General features: G+C 37.0%; 4 protein-coding genes across 7 annotated transcripts; 3 read left to right on the forward strand and 1 right to left on the reverse strand.

The window, feature by feature from the left end:
• Positions 1-329: 329 nt before the first annotated feature.
• LOC125221742 (uncharacterized) lies at positions 330-3,559 on the forward strand. Of its 3 annotated transcripts, none has more exons than XR_007176422.2 (3): positions 330-481; positions 1,418-3,020; positions 3,114-3,559. XR_007176422.2 is itself a non-coding variant. In XM_048123965.2 (2 exons), exon 2 carries the CDS (start codon positions 1,481-1,483, stop codon positions 1,916-1,918), a length of 438 nt encoding a protein of 145 aa, XP_047979922.1. In that variant the 5' UTR covers positions 330-481; positions 1,418-1,480; the 3' UTR covers positions 1,919-3,559. The 3 variants fall into 3 exon arrangements, 1 of the variants encoding a protein (XP_047979922.1); XR_007176423.2 differs by having other exon boundaries at positions 3,167-3,559; XM_048123965.2 differs by having other exon boundaries at positions 1,418-3,559.
• Positions 3,560-4,175: 616 nt separating this feature from the next.
• On the forward strand, positions 4,176-5,798 carry LOC125219714 (pathogenesis-related thaumatin-like protein 3.5). Its single transcript, XM_048121760.2, has 3 exons — positions 4,176-4,771; positions 5,194-5,461; positions 5,566-5,798. Exons 1-3 carry the CDS (start codon positions 4,297-4,299, stop codon positions 5,735-5,737), a joined length of 915 nt encoding a protein of 304 aa, XP_047977717.1. The 5' UTR covers positions 4,176-4,296; the 3' UTR covers positions 5,738-5,798.
• A 435-nt stretch (positions 5,799-6,233) lies between these two features.
• BIN4 (double-stranded DNA binding protein) lies at positions 6,234-9,740 on the reverse strand. Of its 2 annotated transcripts, XM_048120133.2 has the most exons (12): positions 9,511-9,739; positions 9,003-9,264; positions 8,811-8,875; positions 8,281-8,554; positions 8,094-8,155; positions 7,947-8,000; positions 7,465-7,582; positions 7,135-7,181; positions 6,995-7,021; positions 6,820-6,895; positions 6,600-6,730; positions 6,234-6,491 (listed from the first exon to the last, which is right to left on the reverse strand). In XM_048120133.2, exons 1-12 carry the CDS (start codon positions 9,556-9,558, stop codon positions 6,396-6,398), a joined length of 1,260 nt encoding a protein of 419 aa, XP_047976090.1. In that variant the 5' UTR covers positions 9,559-9,739; the 3' UTR covers positions 6,234-6,395. The 2 variants fall into 2 exon arrangements, with proteins under 2 accessions (XP_047976090.1, XP_088919134.1); XM_089063008.1 differs by lacking the exon at positions 7,947-8,000 and having other exon boundaries at positions 9,511-9,740.
• A 1,000-nt stretch (positions 9,741-10,740) lies between these two features.
• LOC125222775 (chloroplastic import inner membrane translocase subunit HP30-2-like) lies at positions 10,741-14,014 on the forward strand. Its single transcript, XM_048125578.2, has 6 exons — positions 10,741-11,202; positions 12,157-12,272; positions 13,057-13,183; positions 13,388-13,536; positions 13,635-13,697; positions 13,766-14,014. The coding sequence occupies exons 1-6, from the start codon at positions 10,909-10,911 to the stop codon at positions 13,809-13,811; spliced, it is 795 nt and encodes a 264-aa protein (XP_047981535.1). The 5' UTR covers positions 10,741-10,908; the 3' UTR covers positions 13,812-14,014.
• Positions 14,015-14,335: the final 321 nt, after the last annotated feature.

Here is a 14,335-nt window from a genome sequence, read left to right on the forward strand (position 1 = left end):
CTTTCTTTCTCATACTCCAATCACTTTTTCCATCTCTCACACTTTATAAATTGCATATTAAAAATTTGAGCCGTTTATTACTCAAATTATTTTTCATGGACGCATGTTAGAATTTTATTCCACCCAATTTTTTTATATTTAATAAAATTTATGTCTAGCTAAAATGTGTGACATGTATTCATGAAGGGAGGAATTTTTTAAATTATCAAAATAAATAGGCGTTCGATTTATTGGGAGGTTAAAGCATATATTTAAATTACAGGGGCAAGAATGCAAAAAGGCAGTAAGCGAAGGGCTAGATGAGCATTTAATGTCTAATCCACAGGAAAATAGGAAAAGGGATCACTCCTTCCCCACTCTATAAATAGCTTCACACCCCTCTTCGCATTGTTGCCCATTGTTTTCGCAATTTTGTGCTGATTGAGCTGAAGGAAGGAGGAGTAGGTGGTGTTGGTTGCTGTTCCGTCGTGTTCTTCACTGTGTAAGTTTCCTGTTTCCTCGAATTTTTCCTTCAATTTTACGGTAATTTTGTGCTTGAGCTAGGCAATTTTACTGTGTGTATGAGCGCGTGCTGCATGGATAGAATGATATCCGTCAATTCGTGTTGCGATTCTCGTTTCTACATAGATCTGGTTGCAATTTTTGTCTAGGTTGCATAGACGTTGAAAATTGGTGGAATTGAGTGAAGGAATTTTAGTTGTTTGGCATTAATTCAAAGGGGAAATTAGGTGAGAATGTATTCGGTGTGGAGTTTATGCGAGGTTCGTGGATAAATTCGTTTACACAAATACCTAATTAACGTATGTGATTGCGGAATCGTAGGTGATGATTGTATCAGCTTCTTTTTATATGTATCTGTTATTCACGAAACTATCTTTTGGTATGTATTTTCTCGAAATCGTCGGTTAATTTTTGGTTGAATAAGCTTGTTGAATTTTAGGTGGGGAAAATGTTATCGTGTGGTAAATTAGCGTATAAATTCTGGTTCCTCCACATTAGATGTGGGGGGGATATTAATCTAATTGCTACTGCATCGAATTCGATGGACTTCTGCGGTTTTGTGTGGTGGCAGTGGCTTGCTTGCTTTCTATGGATTTTATTCTGGTTTGAATTTTGGAATTGCTGAGAGGAACATGTAATATAATATTGTTGTTAGATGATGGTGAAATGCAGTTTGTTATTGGTGTGTGCCAAGTGCTGTTTTTCAAGCATTTTTGGTGCATCAGCGATATCTCAGTTGCTGTATCTTATTATTTGTGCATAAGGATTGTTTAACAAGAAACGAGGGAGACTGATGAGTTGGGAAAGAGTTCACAAAATTTTATGAAAGCCTTGGCAAACAAACTTCATCGTACTGTTGCCACTAAGCTTCATTCTCGGCTTCAGAATTAATTAATCTTCACTTTTGGGTATGCAGAGCTTCGAAGTCAGGAGTTGGGAGTTTGGGATTGAAGGGTTAACGTCTTTCTGAAAAGAAGCAATGGAGGTATTTGGAAAATCTGTGGTAGCTGTTCATTCCAATGTTATTTACTTGTCAAGTATTCTAGGCCAAGATGGGCCTAATCCAGTTCACAAGTGTGACTGGAAATGTGAGAACGAGAATTTGTTTGGGAACATGTTTCGCTGCAAGCTAACTGGGCTGACACATGTTTGTGATAAAAACTGTAATCAGAGAATTGTCTATGATAATCATAGCTCCCTCTGCAGAGTGAGCAAACAGGTTTTTCCTCTAACACTGATTGAGCAACAAGCTGTCAGAGGTGTCCGAAGGAAGCTTGATGCTGAGAGTTCCTCGACTGAGTCTTGTTCTTTTAAGCGCAGAAGGGATGCACAGTGCCACCCCTCACCATTTGAGAGGCCCTTCACTACTGTTGGTCCCATCTGCAGTCCGATTGGTGATGGCATGGATACGAACTAGGCGTTATAACTTCTTGTTTCATATCCATCCCTATCCTTTCCCCTTTAGCTCTTGTTCTTTTCCTAGTATAAATCGAGGACTAAAGAACTCATCAAGTACCTAAGTGGCAGACTTCATTGTATTGCCTTTTATGTAGGAAGCTTTATGTTTAACTTTCCTTTATTGGAGTTGTAGCTAAGACTCTTAACTATTAGGAAGTTTATGATACTATATCTTGTGAACTATGATGAAGCTCGATGCATTTTATTGCACGGCATCTTGAAGTACTATGAGACAGGGTTCTATTAAACTTTACTGTTCTATTTGATGTGCTCTGCTAACTGCATCTCTCCCCCTGTTATCTATCATTTTCATTTTTGCTGTGGTTTATTGTAATGACTCTTATCGCCTTCATTAAAGCAAGGCAATCAGCAGGAATTTTTGGAGGAAGTTTATTTTCATTCAGTGGTTCGATTTGTTTGTATATATATAGTTCAGTGATTCGCATTGAGATGATTGTAACTTTCCTGTAACTCTTAAGGAGGAAGTTTGTGCTTCCGGACGGGAAGATCTTGTTATTTGGTCCCGTATGGATATTTACTTGATTTTATTTTGTGTTGCAGGTTGAAAACGGAGGCTTTAATCAATTCTTTTGTTTCATTTATTTCTACTTTTGTGCTTTTATTATGGTTTCTGTACATCTCAGTTCCTAAAACGATGTTGCTTTTGCAGGACCTTGAAGTGTATGCCACTCGAGAGAGTTCAATTATAGCTTGCTGTCTTGATGAATGATTTATAGTGTAATGTGTTCTTGATTTTGGGAAACCTTCACTAATAGATTATTCGTTTCTCTTCATGCAGGAAATGAGTCGCTCCTCCAGCAGTTGCTGCTCAGGGACGTCAACAGAAATGCCATTACATACTCATAAGTATTCAGTTCATAGGATGGACCCGAGGGCTGGAACAAACAGATAGAGTCCATTCATTTCCAGGCCTTACTCCGATCAATCCCCATTTCTGTGGCTAGCATCGAGAAATCATGCAATGAATACATATTTCCAGCATTCGGGGATATCATAAAACATGCTGGTCTGAGCTTTCCTCTTAACTCAGCGATCAGAAGGTACATATTCTGTCCCAAATCACCCATGATGGAGAAGCAATCTTGAATTAGTTATCCCTGTTGCTGATTTCTCTTCCTCCCGGGAACCCTCAGATTGCATTTCCCTTCAATTCCGACCCTACGATAAACCTTACACTGTTTGGTAGGTGGATCGTAGAAGGGGGACAGCTTGTGATAAAGACCAGCTTGCAACATGTTGTTGTTCTGCCCAACATTTTAGATATCCTAGTACTAGTTTGATCATGAAAATCTATTCAAGAAAAAGCATAAATCATCTCCAGTGTTGAGTAGCTTGGACTTTGTCGTGCACGTGCTGGAGCTGATGCTCGTGACCGTTATCGGGCCATGTGATTGGTGGTGGAGTGCATCTTTCTTAACCGTTGTAATATAAAAACTTGTAAGCACAGTTTTGTCAGAGTAGTTTAATATGGACTTGGTAAAACAAGTAGTTTAATCTAGCTGCTCTGTTTTTTAATGTTGTTTGTAGACTGACATTTTTTTGGAAGTCATTGTTATATTTTTAGTGGTGTTTAGTTTAATGCTGACCCATTGTTAGGTGGGATTTGTTGTATGTCATTTAATTGTTTGTAGGTCTTTTTTTGTATCAAAATGATTTAGTTTTCTAGAAGTGATGGAGTTGGTGAAAATGAAAACCAATCTCTCTCTAAATGCAAAGCAATCTTTGTTGGTATAATATGATTAGTTTATTAAAATTTGTGGGTATAAGATGATATGAGTGCGTTTAGGTTTATATTATACAGTAATTGGATAAAAATTAAAACCAGAATAGTTTTTTTTGGGGCTAGGATAGTAGTGGTCAAATAGTGTGTATTTAATTTGATTGCTAGATTTAGATGTCCTATTTATCTTAGCTAAATATTTTAGTCTTAAAGTATTTAATTTGATTATGATTATTAGATTTAGATGCCCTATTTATCTTTATCCAACCTTTTCTTGAGGCCATGATTCACATCTCAACTTCAAATCGTATGCAAGAAAAGAAAAGCTTGGCCGATTTATTATTCTAAGAAAAAAGTAATTTCTTTGCTAGTTCAAATCAAATAATGGATTTAAATTTTATAACATACGTATATCGATTAAATATCTCCTCTGATCATGCCAAAGCAAGGAATTTCTTGTGTTTGAGGCCATCCAAAATTCAAGAAATACTAAACCCAAAATCACAATCTTGCTGCTGATGAAATTCAATTCTGCAAAGGAATCTACAAATTCCTCAGCATACAAATAGCCATAAACCTCTCCATCCCTACAAATCATGGCAAATCCAACTCTTCTCCTTTCTCTAGTAGCATTGATTTTCACATTCTTCACCAGCTCTTTTGCTTGCACATTTGTCATAACCAACAGCTGCCCCTTCACCATATGGCCCGGGACGCTCTCCGGCTCAGGGACCCCGCCGCTCCCCACGACAGGGTTCCAGCTGGATTCCGGCCAGAGCATCACGGTCCCCGCCACTCCCGGATGGTCTGGCCGGATGTGGGCCAGGACCGGCTGCACGTTCGACGCGACCGGTACTGGCTCGTGCCAGACCGGAGACTGCGGCGGTAGGCTCGAATGCAACGGCATTGGCGCCACGCCCCCGGCGTCCCTCTTCGAGATCACCCTCGGGGTCGGGGACCAGAAGGACTTCTACGACGTCAGCATTGTCGACGGTTACAACCTGCCGCTGGCTGCCGCGCCGAGGCGCGGCGGATGCAACGCCACCGGATGCGTACAAGACATCAACATGGGTAATTGACGACAAATTAAACATCCTAGGATGGTTAGGGTGGGCTGGAGCCCCCTCACTAAAAAACTAGAAAAATTCATACATTGCAAAAATAATAATAATAATAATAATAAATAAATAAATAAATAAATCGGCGAATTCCTCCTATCATTTTTTTCTAGTAAAAATTGTTAAGTATGGAGCCTCAAATGAAATAAATCAGTCAATGACCATATCGGTCAAATTGTCACTTCTTGGATCAAATTTGTAGTGGATATGATTAGATTTTGCTATTTAATGTCTATATATATTATATAGAGGGAAATCTCTTACTACTTGACATTGTTCACGAGATACATATTATATCGAACTGGGTAAAAAGTTCATATTTTCGTAAATACTTATGTCGATTTACTAACAAAATTGACTAAAATAAACTCGCAGGTTGCCCTAAAGAGCTCCAGGTGATCGGGAGTGAGGGGGGCGAAGGGGGCGGCGTGGTGGCATGCAAGAGCGCGTGTGGGGCGTTCGGGCTCGACCAGTACTGCTGCAGTGGGGAGTTCGCCAACCCGACCACGTGCAGGCCGTCTTTCTACTCCGGGATCTTCAAGAGAGCTTGTCCAAGAGCCTACAGCTATGCATTTGATGATGGAACCAGCACATTCACATGCAAGGCCTCAGTCTACAACATAGTATTTTGCCCTAATAGTGGGTAATGTCCTAAATTTTGGTCACACTTTTTTACAATATGATTGAGCTTTCAATTTTGTTTTTTAACCAAATTGATCCTAGTCAAATTAAATATTTGTGACACAGGATGAGGATAATAGATGGTGGATTGGAAAATCCTGTTGAAGAAAGAAGAACTAGCAATGTATCTAGGGATGTGTCATCTTCATCGTCTATGAGTATGACTATGATAGATAGATCTTACCAAATATTGATTACTTATGTTATCTTGTTTGCTTTATGTTATTGGCATGTTTAATAATTTCATCGTTATCTATAGATAATTGTCACCACGTGACAAGAAAAAAATTAAAGATTCAGTCTTGACTTTTTTGCTTTGCTTGTAAATAATTTGATTGTGGAAATTTTGATAGATTTTTACCTAATTATTGGCGAATTTAGATAATAAAATATATTCCTCACACTAAAAATGTTCTATTGGAAATCGTGGCAAGCTTTTTTAAAATGTGAACGAATTTAAGTAAAAAAGTGAGTCATATTTTTACACTTCATTTCATCAACAATTAGATGTCCCCTATTTCCTTATTGATCCATCATCGAATACATTATACTACATAGTACTATCTCATTTCACGATATTTTTTATAAATAGACTTTATATTCTACTAACTCTATTTCACTCGCATTTTATTATAAAAATTAAGATATAAAAATACACTCACATTCCACTACTTTTTCCACCAACTTTTTTTTATAGATATCTTAAAACCCGAGTCAAATCAAAGTACGACAAGTAACCGTGGAAGGATGAAGTATTAAATATATATTCTTCTCATTATCACTTTTACAATACCGGCTGTGGTCCTTTAATGAGAAAATCACTACAAACTGTGGCTAAGAAAAGCGCATCTAATTAAAGGAGAGAATTTTTAAAAAAAATTAGCATCAAATATGCCTTATTTCTTGGTTTTGCCCTTTTTTGAAACTTGAGGTTTCTTTTTCATCGCTTTCTTGGCCGGCTTGTCTCCTGCTGGTCTTCCCTTTTTCTTCCCCTAAATCAAGATTCATACAAATCACAATGTAACCAAAATAATTTTAGAATATAACATAAATATATGTGCGTGCGTGTGTTCGTGTGTGGTATGTAATAGCAACCACACCGTTTTTTTGTCAGTTTTTTTCTTGGTTTTTCCATCTGCTGGTTGTTCCTCCCCAGCCTCTTGTTGATCAGCTTCAACCACGGGTTTGTCAGCTTCTTCGTCCGAATCAAACGAGAAACCATCCAATGTCCCTAGCCGTTCGCAATAAAGTAATTTAACAAACAGTTCATAAGATGCATATAAATAGTTCATATAAATAGATATGAAATAAACAACTAACCTTCAACCATAGTTTCGGATTCATAAACGTTGGATTGTGGTTTCAACTGAATGTAGTCATTCATAATAGCTTCTATCTGATCAAAGATGATTAAAAATCATAAACTATAAATATCTTTCCATTTGGGCAATCTTTGATGAAAAGACGAGCAAAATTCTTGGGTAGGTATACAAACCTTTGCTTCTGATTGGCCAAAGCTTACCTGGAAATAAAATACATTGTGAGAGTCGAGCTTAAAAATGACGAGTAAAAGTTAACAAGCAAAGAGTAATGAAGTTGGGAATAAAGGGGAGGAGTCCGTGACGGATGGAGTACCACACAGAATGTCCTTGATGGAACTATTGTTGTTTTGTATATGGTTCCTGGAACAAAGAAAATGAAGAACCTTAGAACTGACAATATCCTGAATCTATGCCTGTTAAATCGGGTTAGCAATAAGCATGATTCATCCTGAATTTGAGTCTGTTAAATTAATGATGTTGCAGAACAGGAGTTATAGTGTTGTTGTAAACATAGAGATGCTTATTCGAATCCAAAAGCTAATTATATACTGAGGGATGAGGTTTAAGTATTCATTGATATACAAGAATCAAGTCACATAACCAAAAATTGCTATCAAAAGAAAATAGAGAGCAGGATGCATACCTTTTAAATCCAAGAGCATCTCATGTTTTTTGGATGAATCATCAGCAATTATTACCCTTCCAACGGAACCCACGTCACCACTCAAATCTATGGAATCACCATCACACTCAACAAGAGCCTGCAAATAAAAAAGGTGCCACATGGCACATAGTGTCATTCTATCCATCAGGATAACAATAAAGCAGCATGTATATTTTAAAAGATATAGATAAATGACTGGTGAACATATATATGAATAGAAAATTCCCATTAAGGCATACTATTATCTAGTACGCAAACAGGGAATGAAATGAAAACATGACTTGTTGTATATATTCAGTTATTAATAAATAATTCAGCCATACTTGTTATCCGTTAGCATGCAAGAAACAAGCAGCAAGTGATCAAAGGCCAATAAATTTTTTAATAATCACGGTGAACTGTGGGAAAAAAATGAAATTCCGACATGATCTTCTAAAGGGTGTGAGGGATGATTAAGTAACCTTTGAACGCTGAACTTTATCTGAGAGAAATAATGGCACCGTTGAAGAGGATACCTACATTAGTTGGATGACAAGCCTTTTTGTCAGAAATCATTGTACAAACTATGCTTAGCTACTTAATAATAACTACACACTTAAGCTTCTAACCTGGTGTCCAGAACGCTTCCCAGAGACATCTTCCTTCATAACATTATCTTTAACATCATCATCTGGAAAAATTAGATCATGAAAAAGATTTAGATGGAAGAGCGACATAGAGGTCGAGCTAATGAGTGGTTCTATATTTATTAAAGATGCTGTCCACATTCTTCGTAACGTTAATTTGGCTATTTACCTCCCTTAATATTGATATCCGTATCCATCTCCTTGGATGATTTCTCATCCACTTTTTCCAGGTTTTCCACCGGAGATTTAACCTGTGGGGCTTGATTCTTTAGGGATTCTAAATCATGGTCAAGGAGACAGTCATAATCTTCCTTTTTATCTTCTGGATTGAAATCTTTACTTGCAGAAAGTTTTTTCACATTAGGCTTGGACTTTTTAACGGGCCTGGCATCTGGAGCAGACTCAGAATCTGAAGATAATGACCAGATGGAAGTATTCTCTCCCTGTTTAAGAAACTTTTAGACTGTTGCACGGGGACCCCAAGTAAAATTTAAATGACTCAATGCAGTACCAAATAAGTATGCAATAAACTATGCACAACAACTTTAAGAGCAGTTCCTTAGGCACACTGACAGTCTTCAAAACCAATCTCAAAACGGTTTAAGTTTTAGTTTATGAATGGTTAAAAATAAAAATATTATCTCAATCCTCTTCAGATCCTTGAAGTGCTGACAGAAGTTCAATGAAAGTGATGCTTACATGAGACTTCCCAAGATTTTCAGGTGTATTACCCCCACTTCTGTCCTTTCCTTTAGCCCTCTTTCCTGCATAACCAGAAACCATGAAACTACTATAAAGAACCGAATGCTATATCATTTTTTCCATGGATGAACACAGCAGTCGAAGGGCGCGATAGCTACTTATTTATTGAAAAGGTACAGAAACAATCACCTCTTCCACTGTCATCATCTTGCTTCCTCTTCTTCGGTGTCGTCTGCTTTGCTTTATTAGTCTTTTTGGGAGACTTTCCTTTGACAGGACTCTCAGATAGAGTCACTTTTCCATCATCACTATCCTTACTATCTGATACCTGTGTTGCTCCTTTCTTAAACAACCTACTAAGGTTGACATTATCCTCGTCATCGCTTACTGGACTTCGATCCAATGGCGAATCCGGTCCAGATGACAATTCTATGGCAGTTTCAGTTGGCGGCTATAACGAAATACAATAACAATCTTCATTGTTAGCAATGAATGATCAGATGAAATCACTTCCAAAGCTCAAGCAGCTTAAATTGCAAATTTAGCTCGAAATTGAATAATCAGATGAAATCATTTCAAATGCGAAGCACCTAGAAAATTATGAAAATTCACTAAATCGAAGACGAACTAGCGCATTCAACTGCAAGCACGAATCATAATTTGCTGGATTCTGAAAAAATATCGCAGTTAAAGTTACCTGAAATGACCGCAACCAATCGGGAGATTCTTCTCTGGAATCGCTCATTGAATGTGTATCTATCAATGTATTGAAGAAAAAGCAAATTTCTAAACCCTAATTCAGCATACCATCTTCCAGTGGAAGCTCACTGATTGAAAAGGAAAGGAAATTAGCAAATTTGGGGGAATCTTCTTCCATTTGACCACTGTATATTTTATCCTTCTTCTTCCTACTTTCAAATAATCTACTTTTCTTTTTTCTGTCACGAAATTTACAAAATAAAATAAAAATGGGTATTTCATTTTATAAAAATGTAAATAAGCGGTAATTGATTAAGAATAAAAACTATTTGGATGGTATCACTTAATCTGATCAAATTAAACTAATTAACAAAAATGATCGTTAATATAACATAAATTAATCGTAAATCAATATGTTTAGTGATTTTTTTTATCAACTTTCAACTAGCTAGTGCATTCTAATACTGCCTTATAGGGAAAATATATTTATTTTTCGGTACAATTCATTAAAGTTTATAATTGTTATAACGCATATAAATGGAAATGTATAATCATAATCATAGACAAATTAATATATTTTGAATTATTAATACTAATATTTTTAGTTTTTACCTTATAAGGACCATATATTTTCAAATGATTTGATCAAAGTTAGGTGGAATTCAACTAGTTTGAATCATATGAACCAAACATTGGATCAATGTTTGAATTTAGAGACTTCTATAAACTGAATCAAATTATTGAGTATCGGTTTTGAACCTTTAACCATGGTTATAAGTATAATTGAAATTAAAATCTTGTAAGAGTGGGAGTGAGTTGATGTTAAAAAAATATATATAATAAAAAATCACTAATTAACTGTGGATTCATCTAATTAACATGTGATTCAAAAAATCACTAATTAACTGCCGATTCATCCAATTAACATGCGATTCACATGCATTCATATACGTTGCTGGGGTGCCATGAATAAATGTAATAGCAAATTAATGTAAGTATTATTCTATATTTTAATTTGATATCAAGTACACAAGAACCATAATCAATGGTTTCTGAACCTCGGGCCAGGAAAATTTCAACCCGGCCCAGTTACTTTTTCCAAAATATTGGACTGGGCCTATTTTATTTTATGGACTTTCTTTTGGGAAAATAAATAATGCATGCATTCCGATTCCGATTTTAGCAATATTACAGTTTTAGGGATCAAAATGAAAATACGAAATAATTACTGTACATTGTTATCCAATTCATTCACAGCTGCTGCCTCCCTAAAAACTGCCAAAAATCTCACAATCCACCAAATTCCTCTCGCAAATTCACCCTAGATTCGAGCGGAAAGCTTTGAGGAATCGGCTAGGCTAAATCTCGAATTCACGTTGAAAGCTAGCAAGGATTCATGGCGGTGGAAATTCCAACCAAGGCCGGCGGATTGATGGTGAATCCTCAGCAGAATCCGGTGGCTTTGGTGCAGGCCAAGCTGAAGGAGGTGGAGTTGAGATTCAAGGGGTGGCTGGCGAAGCAGTCTATCCCGGTCGAGGCCGCCGTCGTCACCGTCACCAGCGCCGCCCAAGGCGCCGCTATTGGCGCCTTCATGGGAACCATCTCCGGCGGAGAGGGGTCCTCGCTCCTCATGCCGCCTCCGAACGCTGCTATTAGTCCAGATGCTATGGCGTCGCTCAAGCAGGCTCAGGTAAACCTAATTTCCTTTTTTTAAAAAAATTAAATAAATAAATGTTGGAGTGTTTGTTGCTTGTTGGTAAGTTTGTTTGATGGTTTTCACGCGTATATTGTTGCTACTGTGTTAATTATTCTGTTTTCCGTGGATTAAGAGATTCGGTTATTGGTGTGTTTGTGAAAATATTGCATTTCCTCATTCTTTTGCAGCTAAATTTATGGTTTTGGTGTTGTTTTATTGCATTATTAAGTTAATTGCTGATTATTTCAGTACATAATGGATTTGTAAGCTAAGGATTAGAGCTCATGGTCTGGATGAATTCTAGTTAGTATTATACTTTTAGGAATTCTAGTAAGTATTATGCTTTTAGGATTAGAGCTCATGGTTTGGAGGAATTTCTAAGTTAATTGCTGATTATTTCAGTACATAAAATAGTGTCGTTGCACAATTTATTGGGTGAGCTTGGAAAGGAGCACAAGAATAGCACTGATTACAATGATAGTCAAAGAATATGCTTTTCATTAAGGACAAAGCATGCTGAGTTGAAAACTAAGACATCCGTCATCTTTAGAAAAATTGAAGCTTTGTATCGCTTCAATTTGCTTGGAACTTGAGTTGAAGATATGACACTGCCGCGCGGATGCGGGAAGATGTTTAGAAGTTATGGTCACATATGAGGTCAGGCTCTAAGTGGGAGATCTAAGATTCTGCTTATTAGGGGTTTTCCATGCTAATAAATAGCCCATCTCATTATAATTGCAGCGACTCCAGACATAGTCTTGAACGTTGACCAATGTGTATTATTTCCCAATCCCCAATATAGGCCAAGCAACTAAACTAGTTAGCAACGAAGGTTCTGATGCCCACTAGGCTTTAGCAAGCTTTTTTAACTAGACTCGTTGTGGTTAAGCAGCTGAGTAGTATGTTTGTGTTAAAGGGTGATGTTTATACCTCATTTTTCACACTCAGGCTCTTGCTGGAGGTCCGTTCGTGCAAGCTCGGAACTTTGCTGTCATGACAGGTGCAAATGCCGGTATTTCGTGTGTCATGAAAAGATTGAGAGGCAAGGATGATGTTCAAACCAGGTATGGATTGGTGGAACTTTGCTGACTTTGTATCTCCATTTCACTTGCAGCTGCAATTGGAAAAACAATTTAAAGTTAGCCTTTTGACAATTGCTGCATAATATTTCAAGCTCAGTTAATTGCCAGATTTGATCTGATCAACACATTAAATTATATTCAAATAAAAGTACGTGCCTTCACCGTCTTCCCTCCTTTGAGGACTCAACGATTTTACTTTGAAAGTGTTTGAGATGCCAATGATGTTTTTGGTGATCAATGTTATGGCGTTTGAGAAAAAGTGTTTTCATTATGAAAACATTAGCAGTTAATATAGTTCTCTAAAGCCTTCAATTTAGATCTATTTAGATTAGATGACTATTTGAATTTTCAGCATGGGTTAGGGGTAAACCTTTATTTTAAAGAGTCATGCTGCATATTTGTAATAATCACCTTCTTTACTGATGATACTCACTCTCAATAAGGAGAATAATGCCTAGAGGCTTTTGATCTGCTTTACTATATAGTGTGCTACGCTGGTGAATTTAGGTTCATTTGAAAATACTTGAGTTATCTCTTACTTCTGTGCAAATTGAAAATTTATCTTTTGGGCTACACACTTAAGCTCCTGCCCATAGCATGAGTCGAAAATTTCAGATTGTTAGCTTAATCATGAGAACTGGGATGAGGGAAATAATTGAATTTGCGCCCTGGATGCTTTCTGGTTAGCTAAACATTTAATTGAGCCCCAATGCTTGTGTTGATCTTGGCTGTTGTGAATGCTAACTTTCTGTATTGCTTACTGTAGTATGGCTGCAGCTTTTGGATCCGGGGCTTTGTTTTCGCTAGTAAGTGGTATGGGTGGCCCGAATCCAGCAGCAAATGCCCTTACATCTGGTCTTTTCTTTGCACTTGTTCAAGGTGGAATTTTCCAGGTGATTTAACTCGATTCTGAGGAACCTGTCCTTGTACACCTGCTATTTATTCTATAACTAGCATTTCGAGTGGGGTATTACTCCTGTATGCTGACTTCGAATTAGGATATCTGTTCATAGATGTAAACAAATCGGATGTCGGCGTTAGGAATCTAAATTTTCACTTATCCAGAGATCTGAGACCCTTTGTAATGGTTTATACAGATTGGGCAGAAGTTTTCACAACCACCTGCTGAAGATTTAAATTATGTGAAAACGAGATCGATGCTGAGCAACCTTGGCCTGCAGAACTATGAGAAGAATTTTAAGAGAGGACTGCTGACAGATACCACACTGCCATTGATAACTGATAGGTAAAAATTCTCAAGTGTCACCAGAATACTCTAGAAATACGAAGTTGGGGCCGTCTTCGCCTAACAACTATGCCATTTCTCCCTGGTAAAAATTTCAGTGCTCTCAGAGATGTGAAAATACCTCCTGGACCAAGATTGCTCATTCTGGAACACATAGAGAGGTAAATCTTAATAACAATTTTGTTGATGTTATAAATTTCAAAGTTGTGATTGTATCTAGTGTTAGCAGGGAGCCCGAGTTCAAAGACAGGCGAAAGGCAAAGGGGCCTCGTTGAAGAACTTCTACAACGACACTACTTGCGAAGGTATTCAATTGCGTTGCTAGAGAATAGTATGTTTTCTAAGAGACAAAGTGAAGGTGAGAATTTTGCTCCATGACAATGTTATGTGGTAGATTTTTTATATTTGGGATCTTAACTTGAAAAAAAATGATTTAATTGAAAGCTTCATCTATTTAATGGTCTCATGATTTGATTCATTTTCACCACATTATAATCTTGTTGGGTGTGGTTTGGTGTGAAATTTGAGACTTTTTGGGCCTAGATTTTTTATTGTTGGTGGGCACTAGAGCGGTAGAGCCTAAATATTTTTCCATTTTTTTCGTCTTCATCTGCGAAAATACAATTTCCAGTAAGCATAAACGAAACAGTTACAAACGTTTTATATTTAAATTTCTTCTAGTTCAAATAGTTAGTTACTCCATCCTAATTATACAGGTTGATTGAAGTTTTGTCGATAGTAAAAATATTATGAAGAAAGGAATTATGCAATACATATTATAAAGGCCATATTTATTTTG

This window comes from Salvia hispanica, chromosome 1 (genome assembly GCF_029641045.1).
Source record: "Salvia hispanica isolate PSC_SH4W2 chromosome 1, Shi_PSC_v1, whole genome shotgun sequence".
Classification (NCBI taxonomy): domain Eukaryota; kingdom Viridiplantae; phylum Streptophyta; class Magnoliopsida; order Lamiales; family Lamiaceae; genus Salvia; species Salvia hispanica.